The 20,418-nt window shown below is 41.4% G+C and overlaps 1 protein-coding gene across 2 annotated transcripts in view; it reads left to right on the top strand.

Annotated features, from left to right (window-relative positions):
- Positions 1-15,481: 15,481 nt before the first annotated feature.
- TAPT1 (transmembrane anterior posterior transformation 1) overlaps positions 15,482-20,418 on the top strand; it is a 48,746-nt gene continuing 43,809 nt past the window's right edge. The window contains exon 1 of one of the 2 annotated variants that reach the window (XM_030449963.1): positions 15,482-15,749. In XM_030449963.1, coding sequence (XP_030305823.1) covers positions 15,506-15,749 — 244 coding nt within the window. In that variant the 5' untranslated portion in view covers positions 15,482-15,505. Of the gene's footprint in view, positions 15,798-20,418 lie in introns of both variants that reach the window. The other variant, XM_030449964.1, reaches the window with a different exon arrangement.

The raw sequence follows: 20,418 nt of genomic DNA, 5'->3' as shown, positions 1-20,418 counted from the left end.
CCACCTGGGTTTGCCTTCTAACCATAAAGTAGGTTTAGAAAAGGGTGTACATGTAGAAGGTGTACAGGCCATGTATCTCACCATTTATCTGGCTGCTGTTCAGAGAAAGCAGGTTATGCTGGCAGCATTTGTCAAAGCAAACCTTGAGAAAGCAGGAGCATCACAGCATATGCAGGCTCAAAAGATTCATTCCCTGTCTCTAACAAGTCTCTTCAATCTCCACCTTGTTTACTGCCTGAGCACCTGTAAATGGCAGTGTGTTTATTTTTACTTTGCTCCATGCAATGGAATATCCAAAAAGACCTGCTAAATGCTACACCTACACTCATCTGATACATTCCTGTGCTCCAGCCTGAAAACTTGAGAGTTTCTGTCTCCTTACGAGTCAATCTCCATTGCAGTCTCCAACCCTGCCACTCACTTCACCACTTGCCACTGCCTTCTTCAAGCTGTCTGAAAACACCTTCCAACATAAAAAGAAATGCCACTCTGCAAATGTACACGATGGGAACAGTACGTGAGCTCTCAGATCCATCATGAAAAATATCATTGCATCCATTGAAATTTAGTAAATGTATGCATCAGGAAAGATGGGTGCTACAGGCACCATCTGTGTGCATAAGTCACACACTTTATTCTCCACGCAGTGTAATGTAACAAAGTCACTGCATGTGCTAAAGAAATAGCTCCACCTAGTTTCTAAATGATGTTATTTCTTAACTCACAGTCATTGTGTAGGGTTTGAACAAAACTGAAGGTGAACAACAAATTAAAATAGAAAATACTGACAGCATTTCAATGACATGGGGTCAGTCTCAAAAGGATTTCTCACCCTTCCCTATGCAACCTTCTAAACTGGAGCTATGGCAAATTCTTTCAATCATCAGTTCCTCCTCTTCAGTACAGGTGTATTTCCCTGGAAAGGAATCTGAATCTGTCAGGCTTTGTGAGTGTGAACGAGAGTGAGATAAATCCAGGCAAACTTAGGTCCAGTGGTCTTTAAATAACCTTTGGATCTGCCCCTTTCCACACAGCATGGGTAAAACTGAAGCATCTGTTTTCTGTTCAAGTCTTCCATTTCTTTTCCATGTCCTTGGCTGACAGGAAGCAGATTCCTCTCTGTGCATGTTGCTTCATATCCTTAAAGGTGTCCCCAACCTGAACTGGAAAAATTCAAGTTACCTCGAAATCTCCAATACTTTCCAATTGGCACTTTCCAATTGCTCATGAGAATGTAAAATCTTAGCTGAGCTTTCAAAATTTGGTGTCTCATTAACAGCAGCAATCTCTGTAATGGATTGCAGGCAATCCCCTGACTTCTGGCCAGCAAGTTTTCAGCAGCTTTAGCAGGAGTCATCCTATTACCAGTCAGGTTGTCTTTGCTCTCCTCAATGGACATTTCAGAACCTCACTACTGGCTAAAACCTTCCCTAAAATCCAGGCTAAGATCATTCTTGGACAATTTATAACCTATAATCTATTGGATGATATTTGCACACTCAATTAATTATCCCACCCTTGGATCTTTTTGAATTATTGTTATTCTTTGCTTTGAAAGTTCATTTCTACAGTCTGGTGCATAGGAAGTGTTAGGTGTAAATGTCTCCTCTACCATTGACCCATTGCTGGGAAGCCACTGTGCCCTCATGTATAAAACTCCATCCTGAGTCACATCACTAAAACCAGAGGCTTTCCAGGCTGCTTTTGCTTTGTGCTAGTGATGCAGATGCACTTAGCCTTTCTTACAGCATGTTTAGCAGCTAGGAGCCACTTTCCCTACAGTCTCTCATTCACACCTCTTCAATAGGCTCCTCAAAGCCAAGCTGTGGGAACAGCAGGATATAATGTTTTATAGTCGACCCTGAATTTCATCCCAGGCTAAATGTCTGTTCTTTTATGTTACAGAGAAGAGGGAGAACTCACAGGCCAGCTGTTACTTCATGTTGATTCCCTGTAGTGATAGAAAAGCTAATGTGGAATATTCTCCAGGAAATTTAGAAGATAGATCTGGTGTAGCCACAGGCAAGAACTGATTAAATGGATGCTTCCAGAAGTCCACTCCTAAGAAGTGTTCATGGACAATGACTTCCCTGTGTAACCATCCTATGCACAATGGCCAAGCTTGGGACTCCTCACAGAGGAAATACTGCCTACTGTTTTCTCTGCTGTTTCCCTGCTATTGGTTCAGTATGCACTGACAATGTAAGAACAGAAAGTATATTTCAATAAAATGTCCTTAGCAAACTTGTGCAGGTCATATTTAAAGGGCTTGGTATTCCAGCTATGAGAGCAAATCTCGTTTAGAGTCACAAGATGGCAGCATAGAATAAAATATCACTGATCCATTGAATTTGTTGCTTATGTGTATTAATTGAATTTCAGTTTGATTCTATACTATAAATTGGGTTTAGAAGTGCCCAAAGCATTTATCTTTGTGCTAAATCAGTGAAGTATTTTCCAGAAGCATAGTTGCCTTTTTATTCCGTATTTTCCAACATAATTCCAGGCCTTCCTTAAAAATCTGTCTACCTTTGGATTTTCTTCTTGGTAAGTCTTTCAAAGGGAAATTGTAATTATAAGGTGAAAAGAGCAAACATCAGAATTATGGCACAGGGTGTGATAATTCAGCTGCTGGCAAGAACTCTTCACTGGCAACTATATAGATCTGATAGAAGCCCCCACTAAAACAAAAAAAATACAGTGAAGGAAAAATGGATTTTTAAATATCAAGGGGTTATTCACAAATACAAGCCTGGATGCAGGCTCTAAATGTCTCAAATACTTTGTCCTCAAATAATAAAATGTTCATTATCCCACTCAGAACTTGAAGGGGCCAAGCCACAGGCAGGATGATAGACAACCCAAAATACCATTTTTTTCCTACTCCAAATACTCACCCATCAACACTTTGACACATTTTGCAGTGACCTCTGCATGTGATGGGCAAACTCAGATGGTTTTGGGAGCCTTTTGGTGTTGCTTTGCAGCTGTTCTTTGCCCCCTAGAAGGGGCAAGTGTCCAGAATACAAAATCTAATGGCTAAACGTTTCCACAGTTAACAATGTTTATATTATTACTAAAGATGTTAATCATTTAACACAGATTGCTGGCTTGTCATTATTATAGGAATGCAGCTTCAATAGGCTCCAGCACTACTGTTTCCAAAATACCCATGCAGAGAATGGGGATACTCAAACTTCATGGAATTTTCTCATCAAAGAGCAGTTTCTGCACTTTTTTCCTCACTTCTGGGAAGTCAGATGCCCTGGTACTGCCTCCAATTTGATCTGGGTTATGACACAGCATGAGGTAGAGACCAGTGTCTGCCAGTGCTAATTTTGCCAAAGCTGCAAAAGGAGCAAAAGCAGAATATAGCTGAGGGCTGAGGTGTGCCAGAGCTCATCCACAGGAGTGCAAATAGGGAAAGGTAGCACACAGCCACTTTTTGTGTTTAAAAGGAGAATTCTGCTGTCCCCTCTGTTACTGACAACTTCTTGAAAGAAACAGCATATTGAGATTCATAAAATCTGTCCATGTTTTGGATAAACTGATAAGCACTGCAAGAGCTGATGAGACCTCTACTTACACTGGGTCAGTATCCTCTCTCCAGCATCCTATCTTCAACTCCAGTTGATTTCTTAGAGGGAAAGTGCAAGAAGTCATGAAGTATACCAGGCTGGAATAAAGTGTTCTTTTAGACAGATTTTTCTGATTCACATCACTTAAAACTTGGCTCATGTCCAAAAGAATAAAGATTAGTCCTTACCATTGAGATGGTAATCTTCAGGTTCTCTTTAAGAGCACAATTGTGACCATTCTATCTTCATTTTCTGTTTGAAGCTGTAGTGTAGCATAGTTATATGTTGTTAAAAGAGCTTTCTTTTACCCTCATAGTGACTGAATTTCAGTTGTGGAGACAGTCCCTACACTTTTCAGCAGATTTTTTATATTTATATAGCTATTTCTGACAGGTATGATTACATAATCTCTAGGGAACAAAGTGAAACTTTACTATGTTATTTCTAGGTGTTTATCCAACACTGATATGAATTATTGTAGACATCACCATTGTCTTTAATTAGAATAAGAATTAATGGTACTTGACAATTTATTGTGGCTATTTATATGATTCTAGGAAAAACACACAAGAGATATTTCCTGTGGGACCTCTATATTTTAAATCAAAGCTTGTGTTGATAAAAAGACTAAAAACTGCTATAATTTTCAAGAACAACTAAAATTCAGTGTCTTTTGGTCAATTTAAATAATTCTGCATTTAGCTGTTACATTGGCAACATTCACTCCCATCTTGCACTGAGATAGAAAAACTTGCTTGTAAGAATTGTCCTTTCCCTTTGTTACTTGGAAAATCTAATAAATTATGTATAGAACAGTAACTGGTTTGTTATCTCTCACAACTGTATTCTTTATTCCTTTGTAGCCCACTCAGTTTTCATTATCACTTGATTTGTTTTTATTATAATCTCTTGTTTAGACAGGAAAATCCTTGGAAGAAAATCTTTGCACTTTATTTGTTGGGGAGATATTATGAATTTCTATCACAGCACATAAACAATTGAAACAATCAAGCAAAGGAAATCCAGATGTAAATCAAAGTTATGGTACTTGCCTTCCTGCTGTATTTCCTGTTTGAGGACTTCAGAGATCAACAGATGTTGCTCGAAAAAGAACCACAGTCCTGTGAAAAGGTGGAGTATGTAATAGTGTCCTCATTTTATGTAAATAGCAAAAATGTGTTATAGAAAGAATTATTCTCCTGGAATAGCAAAAGAAGCATTTAGATTCCCCAAGCTTTAAACTGCTATATTCTCCTCATGTTTAAATGGTCAGTTTTAAATCTTCTACTGCAAAGACATCCCTTAGTTAGTCCCTCTGGCTGAGAGGCAGGCATGCTTTTAATTTCTTCCAAATGGATGAGATGGCTTTTTACTAAAACAGTCTACTTTTTGATCTGTGCATTTTATTCTAGTTGGATTCAAATGTCAACAAATTGATCCTTGGCAAACCAAGCTTTCCACTACGTAATACCATTTCCTCATTGAACTAATTACTTCTCTGTATCACTTGAAATACTGCTTTTAAAGTAATTGGGGACTTACATATCCATATTCTTCATGCAAATTAAAATGAATAGCTATACTTAGGAAATGGGAAAACTGCCTAAGTGTTAGAGCAGCTCTCAAACTGGAAATCCATTTCCCACAAGACAAATCCAGTTGTTAACCCACTCCTGAATTTAAGCTACAATTTTTAAGCATCTGTATCTAAAATGACACCTCTCAGCACAGATTCAAAACCCTAAATACAAGTGGCAAAACTGCTTGTCACCTCCAGCTGCCAACTTCTAACCCCACAGTGCTCTCACCTTCTCATTGCTGAATTATCTGCTCAGCTACTTCCTTGAAAGTCCACAGGAATCAGGAAAGAACTGCCTCTGGATCAGTCTATTCCTTAACTTCCTAAGCCAGGCAGCTTCGAGCATCACAGTGTTTAAGCACTCAGTGCTCTTCTCCCCCAGGACACAGAGTTATTTTCCAGAGTGAAGCACTCAATTCCTGGCTGTGCTTTCAGGACACGAGGATGCTTCCAGTGGGGCTGTCTCAGCCAGGCATTACACCTTCTCACCTAAGCTGGGCTAGAGGTCTGAAAGGCCAACAATAATATTAAGGAAAAGTTTTAAAAATCTGGCTACTGAGGACATGAGCCAAGCACGTTTCAGGAGGTGAGAACATGATCTGCCCTGGGAAACACTGCAGGAAAAGTGGTCCTGGTGCCAATTCACCCTATCCTAAATCACAACTTTGGAAGCCAGGAACATGCTGTGAGTAGGAAAGAGTAAATCAGAGAACACAGTAGTCCTGGGAACATTATTACCTTTTCTCCTGGTAGTTCCCAGGTACTGCTTTATTAGTTTTGCTTGTCACAGGCTCCAATTTAAATGTGTAGTTTTGCTTGTCACAGGCTCCAATTTAAATGTGTGCTTGTGCTTTGCAGACACATCAGGACACATATTGTAACCACCTTACTGGAACTGTGCAATACTTCTATTAAACAAGGTCTGCTTTGTGTATTACCATAAAGGATGCTGCTTGCAGTGAAGATGATGGCTCTGCATTCATCCAAGGGGCAGTGCTGAGACATTCAGCTGCTCTTATTCCAAGTGATAATTCTCCTGATTTCATTTCAAACAACCTCACCTAGGGAAAGGGGAGAATGATTGTTATGGGCTGTGAAACACAGGATTATTGGGAGGGAACTGGAGGTACCAGCTGGGAATATGCAAAGGAGGGAATAAGTCATCTGACTTCCAGTCATTTGGAAAGGGGTTGTCCTGACTGGGCAGGACTGCAATTATTAAAATTCATGTATCAACCATTTATCCCTGGGTTGAATAGGTAAATGATCTGCTAGAAATGCTGTACTAAAGGTTCTGTCAGCAATTACATTATAGGGATTTATAACAGAACTAAAATAGTGCATCCTGGTCATTAAAATAGCTCCAGAGTCAGATTTTGGATCGAGTTATCATAACCCAGCAGCTGAGTAATGCCCACAGAAATACCCATATACTTGGGAGTCATCTTTATGGAAGGGGATTGGGTAATTGCTTGTCTGGGGATCTTTTTTCTTATAATAATTTCCGCAGAATGTATGGGTACTGGGGTTTGTGCAGACACATTTCTGTGTGCAGGGGCTCTAAACAAACGCATGGACATCAATGCAACTTTTTAAAGAAAAAAAATAAAATTCATTAGTTTGTAAAGAAGCATATATTCTTAAGGCCAAGTTGAAAATTAATCTAGTACTCTACAGTAAATCCCAGTAACAGAACTGCTCACAGCACTTTAAATAAGTGCAGGTCCAAGGAAGTGATTCTGCCCCTGAACTCAGCCCTGGTGAGGCCACACCTCGAGTACTGTGTCCAGTTCTGGGCCCCTCAGTTTAGGAAGGATATTGAGGTCCTGGAGCAGGTCCAAAGGAGGGCAACCAGGCTGGTGAAGGGACTCGAGCACAGACCCTATGAGGAAAGGCTGAGGGAGCTGAGGGTGTTCAGCCTGGAGAAGAGGAGGCTCAGAGGAGCTCACTCTCTACAACTCCCTGAAAGGAGGTTGGAGCCAGGGGGGGGTTGGGCTCTTTTCCCAGGCAACTCTCAGCAAGACAAGAGGGCAGGGTCTCAAGTTGTGCCAGGGGAGGTTTAGGTTGGATATTAGAAAGAATTTCTTTATGGAGAGGGTGATCAGGCATTGGAATGGGCTGCCCAGGGAAGTAGTGGATTCTCCGTGTCTGGAGATATTTCAAAAGAGACTGGATGTGGCACTCAGTGCCATGGTCTAGCAACCGCAACGGTGGTTCAAGGGTTGGACTTGATGATCTCTGAGGTCCCTTCCAACCCAGCCAATTCTATGATTCTATGAAATGTGTTAAAAGACATAATTTACAGGACTTCTTCTTAGTCAGCTGCTTGTGTTTGAAAACATTCTTTTATAAGATTTTCCAAAAAGAAGTGTATTTCAGATTGTTTCAATTGATTGCTGGGTTATTTAACCAGTTGATGGTTTCCCCAGCACCTAAGTTCCAATGTTCCAAATGTGAACTCAGTGGCTGACAGATGGAATCTCAGCTTTTACCCTTCATGACCCTCTGCAAGTTCTGTCAACTCTTAATGCCTTGGTGCATATAACTGGTTGTAAATTACAGGATCTCACAACAATAATAATTTGAAAATGGAAAGGGAAAAGATGTTTAGTTAATGCTCTGCTGGTTGATGCAAATGTAGGTCAGGTAGGGTTACTTTGCAGGAATATCAGGTATTTTCAGTGTAAGTGCCTTTCTTTATGATCTGCCAGGGCTGAATCCCAAACACATTCCAGTGCATCTTGTTACTCATCAAGACAGAGCAATCCCCCTGGAGTTCCAAGTGGTAATGGGATTTGTGCAGAGCCTGCCAAATTAAAATTGACCACTGCAAAATATAAATCCTGAGCAAAAAAAAGGATGGGAAATCTTGAGTTCCAGCAGACAATGTGTTCCTATTGCATCATGCTGCTATAGAGAGTCTTTGGTGCCTGACATAAGAAATTACTCCCTTGATGCTGTAACTGTCCTATTGATAGAATTGTAGAATTAAATAAGAGTTGAATTTGATCCAAATTCCATTGTCATATTTGACAGTTGGATTGTAAGACTTAATAACAAAAACAGTAGCTAAAGCACAAAACAAAGTCAGGACAATTAATTTAAAATGTAGCCCTGAACCCTTCCTGAAAGAGACTGGCTGATTTTATAATATTTCTACTCTTAAAACAATGCTTAGCCCCTAAAGTTGATCTTGATTTCAGTATTCTGTTGTTATGCATATGTAAACAAACATTTGCCTGTGTTTATATATTTAAAAACAATTTCTATGTTCTGCTTAAGGTTTTTTGCCTTGTTATATTGTGCACAGTGAATTAGGTAATCTGTATCTATTACAGCATCATTTAGATAGAAAATAACAATTAATTTAAACAATAAAACGTCTCTCTCAGACTTCAAATTATTCATAATTCACATGAGTCCACAGGAGGTCATGACTTTAATGACTTTATTTTGACTTAAAATGACCAAAGGTTTGGTCTCAGAGTCACTAGTTACACATTTATATGCAATACATTTAATTTTCTGTGTATGTCATGGTTGCTATTTTTCACGTGAAACCATAATTACAGAATGAGCCATGATTTTCAGAAATAGGAATCATTTAGATTTTGTTTAGGAGTCCCAGCACCTCTTAACTGATTCAATTGATCCTACAGGAGGCTCAACATTTTTGAAGAAGACATTTTTAACTGCCTTTAAAATCAGGAAAGCACTTACCCTTCTGTTTAAATAAAACACATTTGAATTGTTTTCTGAATGGAGTTGCTTTCCAAAAGTGAGAGACTTCAGATCCTATCTAGAGATGTCACAATCTAATTTTAGGCACAAAGCTTGTATGTATCTGCAAACTTTATCATAATAGAAATGCTCTTGCTGAGCTGAGATTTACGACTTACTAAAATCAGTAGGACTGTTTACAGAAACTCTGAGTGCTAATGATTCTTGTAACAGAGATTTCCATCCTCACTTGGGCTTGGAATGATTGAAAATTCATCTTGTAAATTCAATCCCAGGCCACTGTAAATTTGGGGATTTCTCTTCTGCTCCCTGTATCTGAAAAAAATACAAAGAAATGGTAGACTGAAACTTACACATTAGGAAACTGCTCTTTAGAGGTAACATATTTTCTGACATGAACAAAACACCAACCACTTTCTGTGTGGTACTGGAAATTTCATTCTTAGGTACAGAAAACTCACATTCAGGCACTGAGACCCTTGTCCCCAGGTTCTCTTCCCAACTCATGACTTTTGGAGCCCTCACAACAGTGCTTCCATCTGCATTTTCCCCACCTATTTCTTCCCTTCACACCTCATGTCTGTCTGAGCTCTGCTGAGGAAGTAGCTGAGGATGGAGTCAAAGGCAGACACGCTCTTAAAACCATAAAACAAAGGGGAAAAAAAGGAAAGAAGAGATTACAGAACCTTTCTTCCAGCACTTCAGCCTTAAGATTGTGATAAAATAACTTGGAACTGAAGAGGTTTAGAAATCTGTTACTTTACTTTCAACAGCACCAACCTTCCTTTCTCATTGAACTATGGTCTGAGGATAAAACAACACATAGAAGTATCTCAAAAGAATTATTTCTTCCAAAACTTCCAAAGATGGCAGGTTTGAAGCATCATGCTGTCATTGGAAAACACCACTGATTTTAACTCTGCAACATCTGTGCTGTATAATGGTATCCAAAGCAAACATGGAATGGAAATGTACCAGTGAGAAGTCAAACCCGACTTTCAGGTACTGTAGTATTGCATAAGCTGATTTTTACCTGCATTATTCAAGAACAAGCTGATGTTGAGTAATGCCCTTAGCTTACCTAAGAGTCAGCCTAACCTCAGGGAGCCTACAGCTCAGGGAGAAAATCTGGTGAGCTTTAGCATTGTAAATTTTACATTGAGACAAGGGAAAGATTAGTAAGTGGAACAAGTAGGGTGCTTGTGTCTATATAATGTTTCTTATACTGATTATTTTTCATATGTGAATCCTACCCCATGCAAAAATCCATGTGCTGCCTAGATGTAGAACATGAAAGGAAGGAAAATAAACCTTTACATTATCCTTCCCCCTGTGGGCATAAACAGATATTTTTAACTTCAGTTACTAAACACAACTGACTGAGACAGAATTAGATTATACATCCAACCAATACTTTAGTACCTTGCAAATCTATGACAGCTGAGCTGCTGAAAGGTTCAGAACTAAGTTTGTTAATATCAGTTGTTGCTAAGAGATGCATTGCCTTTAGTAGAAGAATGAATATGCACCCACATAGTAAGTGGATTGATGAACTAAAAGTCACAAACCCAGTATAAAATTATTTGCTTATATCAAAAAAGGGCCTGAAATATTTTATTCTTATTATACTTTGAGTTCATGATAAATTTTGTTGACTTGGCTCATCACAGAAGGTGTTCTCAGTGATGACACTTTTAAAAATGATGACTGAAAATCATTCATATTGAGGAATATAATTCAATATAATTCTTGCAGGAGACTAATAAATTAGGGCATTAAACCATAGATATTTAGTATCTAGTCTTATCTTATGATATTGCAAAGTATAAAGAAGTTTGAGCCTCACTGACAGAAAGCTTCACATAGAAGATGGATACCAGATGTTTTCATACAGGAGTATTACAGTTACTCACAACTGTTTCATACAGCTATGAGTATTACACTATTATAATTATTTAAAACCTGCCTCTTCTTTATTGCCAGTTAATGTATTCTCCAGTTTCATATACCTCTCCTCAGTATGGCACATGGAGTTCCCATACTTCTTTCTTGACTTCTTTTACATCTCCTAACCCATGTGCATAATTTACTTCTTATACTTCTCATATGAGATATAATTTTTGTTGACAGATTTCTTTTTTACATGTTTGCATTGCCTTCTAAAAAGAAGATCTTGATCTCTTTTTAGCACACTTCATTGACAGACTGTCTAAGGGGAGGGGATATCTGAGTTGGTGGGGGTGAAGTCTGAAAAGACAACAAAGATCTGCTGGGAATATCTGCTACCAAAATGATTATACACTTTCTAAATCTTCTTAACATTTTGGGGGGTTTTGTGGGGGAAAAGATAATTAGATAAAAGATAATTAGACAGTGTGAAAAGATTCTTTAGAAAAATACCATCCACACAAAGTAGTTGAAGCAATGAGTACTCCAGGAGTAAAGCACAGCTGAGCTGGACATACTGTAAAAGTTTTAATACTTGAGAGTGCCAGAAGAAACTTTACTGGTATCAGATGAGGAAAAATCCCTCAGTAAGATGCAACAGAGGTAAATAATCATTACTGTAGTACATGTAGGGAAAAATTAAGGCAATAAATGAAGTAGCTTATGCAAAGCCCCAAGGTCAGCAATGCTGTCATTCCTAATATAATTCAAGTAACATTTATTTCCCAGTCTGTATTCACTCCATGACTGTCCTAATGGTTTTTCCTGTTGTATGAATGAAGCTGCTGCTTCTCCTTGGAGACAGGCATTATTTTGAAACAATCCCTTTCCACTCCATCTGTCAATTATCTCTGAGGGGGAAGACTTGAAATTTGAGCTGTGAGAACACAGACAGGGCTGTGTCCTGCTCTAAGAAAATCATTTCAGGAAAAAGATTGGTGAATGGTTGTAAAACTGCAAAAAATTCTGCTGCAGGGACTCCCTAGCATGTCTCATAATAACTATGTCTCATAATAAAATTATGGAAATCAGTGAAGTACAGCTTCTTGTGCTCAAGCAGCAGGTGGTCCCAGGTACCTCCCCAAATATTGTAATTGTAGTGAACCACTACAAATATTGTAATGAACCACTACTTCCTATATCAACACTGCTAATATTTTTCACTAACTCTTCCCCTCTGACTGGGCTTGCCCAAGAACTCAAATATATAAAAACTCAATCTTGCTGAAGTTGTGTTGACCTTCTGCCAGTGGCCACTTGTGCCAAAATATCACATGTAGTAGTTGAAAGACACATATCTTTGCATGTCAAAAACCAAAAAAAACAGCAAAAAAAACCCCCACGACAATACAATTATGGGCAATGATAAATTACAAACTAGATGTAAAGTACAGAAAAAACCATACAGACAGACTCTTGAGGGTAGCTGCTTAATGTGCTTTTGAAGCATCAAAAATGTGAGTGAATTCTTAGCTGGGTTGTATTGCAGTCAGACTGTTATAATGCCTTCAGCTGGACTACTTCAAGTGTAAAACTGGAAGATCTTGTAAACCAAGCAAGGGTATATTTGGCTAAGCCTTGAACAGAAAAGGTATATGCTGTCACAACTGGTTCCAGAAATTCATCAGCTTCTCAGTGAGCCTGAAGGAAGGACATACCTGGTTGTTAGATGATGCTTGATGCTGCAAAAGCCTTCATTTGTGTATGACTGATAAGAAGGCTGTGACAATTTTTGTTGTCCCAAAGTACCATGCCATGCATCTTTATGGATGGATATAGCTTTTGTAAACAGTTGGATGAAGAGGAGCAGAATATCTCGCAGGGTGTTCTGTAACTTTGGATGGACTTAACAGCACTCCTGCTGAGGTAATAGCTTTTTTTGAGCTCTTTATTCTCTATCCTGTTTTCCCAACTTCTTTTTACATCCACAGAGAAAGCATGGGAGAAGGAAAGCCCAGACTGATAATGTATGGTAACCATCACTGTTACCTCTCTGTATGATGCTCTTATTACACATTATAATATGTGCCTGTAAAGAGTGCTTCCTTGCCTGAAAATCCCAAGACTTGGATTAAGAAATCCTACTAGATTTTATGCATTTAGAACCACTAAAGGCAATGGAAATGGGCACTTCTATTTTATCCAAAGCCTGATGAGCTCTTTGAGACAACTGTACAACTAGCTTAGAGGTAATTATGGAGTACAACAGCCTTCCAAGGAAAGTATAAAGCACTCCTTGTTTTCCCAGGACAAGTGGCTAAATATTAAACTGCCTGAATTTGGCCTCTAAATGCATGATAAGAACATGAGAACTGAATGTGAAGGAGAGATGGTACGTGAAATTCAGGCCAGGTATTTTGTCTTTGTGCCCATGTGCATTCCCTTGGCAAACGAGTGCTTTGCAGTTCCCTTGAGCTGCCTGCTTCTTAAATTCCTGTTTACTCTTGTATAAATTAGAAGCACTTCAAGACAGAACAATTGTTTTCCACTAATATGGCTTCAGACCAGCCTTATCACTGCCAGTATCACAAACCAGCATTTTCAACTTTGGAAAAACAAGATTCCAGGTCCTGGGGCTGGCAGTGCCTGTTGACTTTTGCAGGCTCCTTGAGTGCCTGCCCTCCCAATGCCCTGGGGGATGATGCCAGCTCCCTGGCAGCTCCCTGGCACTCCAGCACAGCACGTGTCCTTCAGGCAGGTGTGCCCAGCACCTGTGGCTCCTTCCACAGATCACCTGTAAGAAGAGCTACACTCAGAATCACAGAATGTTTAGGCTGGAAGAGACCTCCAAGATCATCCAGTCCAATTTTTGATTAACAACACAGTCAACTACTAAAGCATGTCCTTAAGGACCAGATCCAAACACCTTTTAAATGCCTCCAGGGATGGTGATTCCACCACTGTCTTGGGCCATTCCAATGCCTGACAACCCTCTCAGTGAAAAAATATTTCCCAACATCCAGCCTAAACCTCCCCTGGCGCAGCTTCCATCCATTCCCTCTGCTCCTATCACAGTTCCCTAAGCAGAAGAGGCTTTTTGCCTCCTTGCTCCAACCTCCCTTCAAGCAGTAGAAGAGAGCCCTAAAGTCTCCTCTCACCTCCTCTTCTCAGACTGAACACTGACCCGGGCACCACAGGCCTGTGACCTCAGGTCTAGTCCAGCACGTGCTGTGCAGTTCACTGAAACCCTGTTGGCTTTTGAGTTAATCATTCACCTCTCACTTTCCTTTTTTTTTTTGAACAAGGTCTTTTATTTGTGTGACATGAGCTGATGAATGGCGTCCCGTTCAGAATGGTCAGGGGTGGGAAGGGGACCTCCTCCTAGATGAGGATCATGTAGGTCAACTCCCCCTTGCCAGAGCAGCATACCCTGGAGCTGGTTTGAGAGAAATACATCCAGGAGGGTCTTGAATATTCATCTCCAGGGGACTCTACAACCCCCCTGGGCAATCTATTCCAGTCTTGTGCTGAGTGAAGAAGTATTTTGTCATATTTAATTTAAACCTCGTGTGTGACAGTTTGTGTCCATTACCCCTTGTTCTGTCACCATGGGGAAGGAGGACCCATCCTCCTGACACCCAACCTTTAGATATTTATAAATATTAATAAGATTCCCCCTCAGCCTCCTTTTCTCTAAGCTCTCTTAGCCTTTCCTCATGGAGCAGATATTCCAGTTCCTTAATCATCTTAGTGCTGGACTCTCTCTACAGTAGTTCTTGAACTGGGGAGCCCCGTTCTGTACTACATATATATTATTTACAGAATCACAGAAACAGCCTGGTTGTAAAGAATCTCTGAGACCACGTAGTCCAACCCTTGATCCACTACCACTGTGGTTCCCAGCCCACGGCATTCAGTGCCACATTCAGTCTCTTCTTAAAAACCTCCAGGGATGGAGAATCTACCCCCCCCTGGGCAGCCCATTCCAGTGCCTGAGCACCCTCTCTGGAAAGAATTTCTTCCTAATATCCAACCCAACCTTCCCCTGGCAGAGCTTAAGCCCATGGCCTCTTGTCTGACTGATGGAGAAGATGGAGAAGAGCCCGACCTCCTTTCACGGAGTTGTAGAGAGTGATGAGGTCTCCCCTGAGCCTCCTCTTCTCCAGCCTGAACATCCCCAGGCTCCCTCAGCCCTTCCTCACAGGACTTGTGCTGGATCCCTTCACAGCCTCCTTGCTCTTTTATGGACCTGCTCCAGCACCTCAATCTCCTTCCTGAAGCGGGGGGCCCAGAACTGGACACAGTTAATTGATATTTTATTTATTTTTTAAATATTATTTTTATATTGATACATAGAGCGCCTATCACCATATTGATAAACATTCCTTGGAACCACCCTGACACCAGCCGCTGTGGCGGGTGAAACCCTGACCGCAACGGCACAGCTCCCTTCCTTAACAGAAACATCTTTATTTACACAAAACAAATCTATAAAACCATCGCAAGTTTCCAGAGCGGGAGGCAGAGGGAGGAGGCGCGCCATGAGGCGACAGTCCCGGCACCGAAGCGGTTAACGGCGGCAGCCCCGCCGCAAAGATGGCGCCGCGCCGGCTTCGCCCCCGCCCCTAGCGCCGGGCACCGTGGCGGGCGGCGGGGCCGTCGCGCAGTGATGAGTCAGCGGCAGGGGCGCGGCGCGGCGGGCGCGGAGCGGGCGGTGAACATGGCCGCGGTTCCCGACGCCGCTGCCTCCTCCCCCGCCGCGCCGGGCAGCGGAGGGGAGGGACGGCGCGGCGGAGCTGCGGAACAGCAGGAGAGCGTCCGGGGGGAACCGAAAACTCTCTGGGGTAGCAGCGACCCTCGGCCACCTCCCGCCGGAGCGGGGCAGCCGTCACCGCAGCAGCGAACGGAGACTTTAGGCTTCTACGAGAGCGACCGGGGAAGGAAGAAAAAACGGAGCCTCTCCGGTGAGGGCCGGCGGTGGCGGGGCGGGAGGCCTTTTCGCGCAGGCCGAGGCAGGTGGAAGGGCAGCGAGAGTCCCCGGGTTGGATTCCACTCCCCACGGGAGACCGGGGTGGCCGTGGCGGTGTTGCCCTGGGCGGGCGGTGTCTCCGGGGCGTTTCGCCAGCGCTGGGCTCCCGGCAGCACCTCACGGGCCGGTCCCACGGAGTATCCGAGGCCGGGATGGGTGCTTGAGGCGCGGCCGCCGTCACCCACCCGTGCAAACTTCGTCGGGCGACTTGGAAAAGTGCGCCGGGACCTGGAGGGCCTTGGGGTGCGGCCTCGTTCAGCCCCTCCGGTAACGGAGCCGGGCGGGCGGAGGAGCTTCCCCGCCGGTTGCTTTGCCTCCTGTCTCCTTATCGTGAAGTTCGGTCGGGCCAGGGAATAAACCCTGAGCCTGCCCGGTTCTGTGTCTGCTTTCTGCAGGAGGGTGTGCAGGGAGGAGAAGGGGGGCAGTGAAGTCCCCATCGCCTGTCAGGCAGGAACAGGGAGGCTTTTAAATGACAAGGACATCATCATCATCGTCCATGGGTGACAGGCACTGAAATTAGGGGTGTTCGGTTCGGTACTTGTCGAGGGGCGAGTGAATTCTGATGGGAACCGGGCTGCTGGGACCTGGTCCCGCTGTGCCGCTTGCTCCAACTTTCTGGATGAAGTGTGGGAAATGCTTCGTTGCCTTAACGCGTCTCGTTACCTGTTTTTACTCTTTTTTTTCTTTCCCTTGAGTATAATTGTCTTTGCTACTGAAAATAGCGGTGCTGTTGGAGCACTGAAGTCGTTTGGAGGTTATTAAAACTCTTTAAGCATAGTTGAGGGTTTTGTAGGGGAAAATATAAGGAGGAATGTCATGGCCTTTGCTCTCAGCCTGCAGCTGTATTTGCGTTTACATTCGAGGAGGTTATTTCAGGTATCTACAAAGTAATTTTTGAAAATAGCCTTGCGTTTTATATAAAAAACTTTCAGTGTGGCAGGGTTGATTCAGTGTTGGAAAGGTTATAAATAACCTTATTAGCACCATATTCTTCATGGAAGGGCTTGATGAAAATCTGGAAAGGGCTCAAAGTGGTGTTCAGATTTTCAGGCATTCTGCCTCGGTGTTGGCTCGAATGCAATACCACAGGTTTTACAAAATACAAAAAAGGTAAAAGGGGATTAGGATTTAAGTAATCTGCCAACAACTAAATGCTTTCCTTCTAAATTTGACAGGTGCTGTGTTTGTTTCTGCTGTGTTATGTCACAGGACACGCAGCATCATGGACTAGAGTTCTGTGAAAGTTTCTGTTGAAAACGATGTAAATTCCATAGTTGCAGGGAGTTGGCTTCATTGTAGTATTATATGAATTGCTTTGTGGTGAAAAAAAGAGTGGCTGAGATACTGATGTGCCTGAAAGACACCTGAACAATTAACTTCATAAAAAGTAAGGAAATTGTTATTCGTGTTTTAGTGTGTGAATTCCTAACTATGTTCAGGTTGTTGATTTTAAATTAAAAATACTTAAAATTCATTGGTGCTCTCTGACTCTTCAGGGCAAGAAGACAGGCAAATAACAGGCTTTGATAGAGAAACTAAAAGTTCTAACTCATCTAATGGCAGCAATACATAAATTAGTAGATAAAAGTAACTTCATGTTGGCAAAGCAGGACTATTCCTTTACAGAGAATATATTTAGAGGGGAAGGAAATACCCTTTTTTTTAAAAAAAAAAACAACTGTCATTTAGTGTTGAATTTGTTTGAGCGTTTGTGGAAGAAGTGTTTATGTAGGATTCAGGGAAGTGAAGTGAGTGCCTGGAATTTAGTATTAGAGTTAGGATTATGTAACAGTAGAAACTTAGTGAGGCACAGTGCATTTCCCATTTGCACAGATTTTCCTCTCCATTTCTGGTTAATGGTTATGCTTGGTAGCTATGCATTGAAGTATAGCTTAGGTAAATCATTGAGTTTTGTACCAGAATTAGTGGCCCTTTATGTTTTGAAGATGCTTGTGCCCTTCTGTCCTGAAATTGGAGATAAATGGGAATCCTTGAAGCATGGAGGGTGAGCTGTCTGAACAATCTAAACTTAAGCCACAGTCTAAAACTTTCAGACAGCAAAGGAGGGAAGCTTGACATAGCAAAGGAATTTAAAGTAGGAACTAAGAGTGTTTACTTAATTCTGCTATCAAAGCATAATTTTCTTTTAAAAAGAAGTTGTTTTTCAGATGATTTATTGCTCTTTCCTGCCTTGGTGTCTCATCCTGTTCTTTTGCTTGCTGTGTTTTTCCTTTAGGGTCAGCCACTGATCTTTTTCACAGCTGGCACAGAGCTTGGGCTGATGCTTGGTGGCACTAAGGGCTCAGAGAGGAGTTGGCTGAGCAGCTGGCTGCTTTAGTGCATCCCCTGGCACTGGGGAAGTTGTTTTGCAGTCACAGTCTGGAGTTTGTGTATTGATCAGCCTCAGTCCTGAGGAGTGATTATCTCTGTCTAGGGTATGAAAGTTTAGCCAGGTGAAGGAAGCTTAAAATCATTTGTTTGTCAACAGTAGGCCCATGAACCAGTTTGTGTGAGGAAAGGAGTGATAACAAGTAACTTATTAATTGGAATCATAGGATCTCTCAAGTTGGAGGAGAGCCATAAGGAAACCAGAAGTTATTCCATGATGGTTGCCCATATGTCTGTCTGTATTGCACAGGAAACTTCAGTTGTTACTCCCTTTAAGTTAGAGAAGGTCTGTTACCTGTGGTGGAAGAAAGTAGAGCTGGGCAGTTAACAAAGTTATTAATTTGTGTGTTTATGGATAAGCTTATTTTTTTTTAACTTTTAAACAATAACGAATTGGGGAAAACAAAAAAAGTTATAAGTGTTAGTGCTAAAAAGGGAGACTCCAGAAAACAGATTGGCAGGGGATCTGAACAATGACTTAGTGGTATAAACTTCTGCCTTATTTTGCTGGAACGAACTATGATTGAAACTTTATATGTCAATATTAGTTTTTTGCTACTCATTAAACTACATGTTGATTTTGCTTGTGATAAAATAAATGCCTTCCAGGCTTACAGTAGGTTTGATCTACTTACCAGAAGTGGATCAGTCATATATGAATCATTAAAATCACTACCCAAACAATCTTACACAGGGAAAAACAGTTGAGTTTATGTAATTTAAAGCAAATCATTACTTAAATGATTTATTGACAAAACATAATTAACCAGCACTAGTGAATTATATAGTTGTGATCAGTATCAGCAGCACAATAAATCACAATTCTAGACATACACAGAATATACCACCAGAAACTCTGAAATGCCTGATTTACTCATCACAAGTTCCAGTCTCTCTCAGCATGTGTCCCTCACGCAGGACAGTGTGGTGTATAAGCAGACCCTGCCTCTTCTGCTTTGTTTATGTTTCTGTTTGAGCTGATCCTTTTTTTGCTTTAATTTTGTAATTTGTTTGTGATTTCCTGGCTGCTCTTCCAGCTAATGCTCCTCCTCATCTTCAGTGTGGCGAATATTGAAAAGCCACCATCTCAGACAGTTGTGTGGACATTTCACACATAGCACCTATACTTGTTTTAGTCTCTTAAAAGCTGTTACCCAGCTAAAGGGTTTAATTCAAGGTTTGTTGTGCAGCTTTTTCTGCCCCCAGAAATGTGGGGTATTGTCCCAGGCAAGGTCCACACTTTGTGCTCTGCTGGCATTGGTCACCAAGACTGTAGCTAAAATGTGAATTTAGAGTTTGTGAGTATATTCTTGCCATGATAAATGTCCTGTAGCTTCTCACCTGTCTGTCTAAAATAAGTGCATTTCTGTCTTTGGATGCTGTGTGAACACTGAGAGTTTCTGGTTTTAAATGCCAATTTAATCAGGAATGAGGAACTTTATTATAGTGTTCTGGCACCTCCAAAGTGTTACCCAGAGATGGTAATTTCAGACCTTGTCAGTGAGCAGCAAAGCATGAGCTCATCCTCCTTGTGCTGACAGCCTGAATTTTCATAATTATAATATCATATTTTATTTCCTTTTGCAAGACCACCCTGCCAAAAATCATATTTTGGGAGCCATACGAGTTGATTAAACAGAAGTCAGCCAGCCTACCACTTATTTTTACCTACAGCTGTTAAAATGGAGAAGACCTCTACGTGCTTGATGGCTTTTTGGTCTTGAAAGACTTGAGTCTGATCATCAAATAATCAGCATGCTTGACTGTTTGTGCACTGAATCACTTGGGATCATGTATCCACGGACGTTTTTGATCTTGCAGAAAGTTGTTTCAAATAAAGACCAAGTTGCTAGTGTTGCTGAGAGACAAAATAGTTTATAAAAGTCTAAAATAGAGGTTAGTAAATTTAGAATGACTGTCAGTATGTTAAGGATTAATTCTACTCTGCATATTGCTTTCAGTGAGGCTGCCTGGAGTAATGTTTTGGAGAAGTGGAATAGCTGGGGAAAACGATGGGCTGGGAAAAGTAGCTTGTTTTGTTTGTTGGGAGGCAACAGAGGAATGGGAGAGCATGGGATTTGCTTCTGATACAGCTCCTCCCATACCAAATTATTTGCCATCCTGGTGATGATCAGCAGCAAGCTGTGTAATGTGATGAGAATGAAACTACAGGAAGTAACAAAAGCACAGCAGTCTTGTCACTCTTTGGAGGTCAT

Source organism: Calypte anna, chromosome 4A, assembly GCF_003957555.1.
Source record: "Calypte anna isolate BGI_N300 chromosome 4A, bCalAnn1_v1.p, whole genome shotgun sequence".
NCBI lineage: Eukaryota > Metazoa > Chordata > Aves > Apodiformes > Trochilidae > Calypte > Calypte anna.
This window is presented reverse-complemented; position numbering and strand designations above follow the sequence as displayed.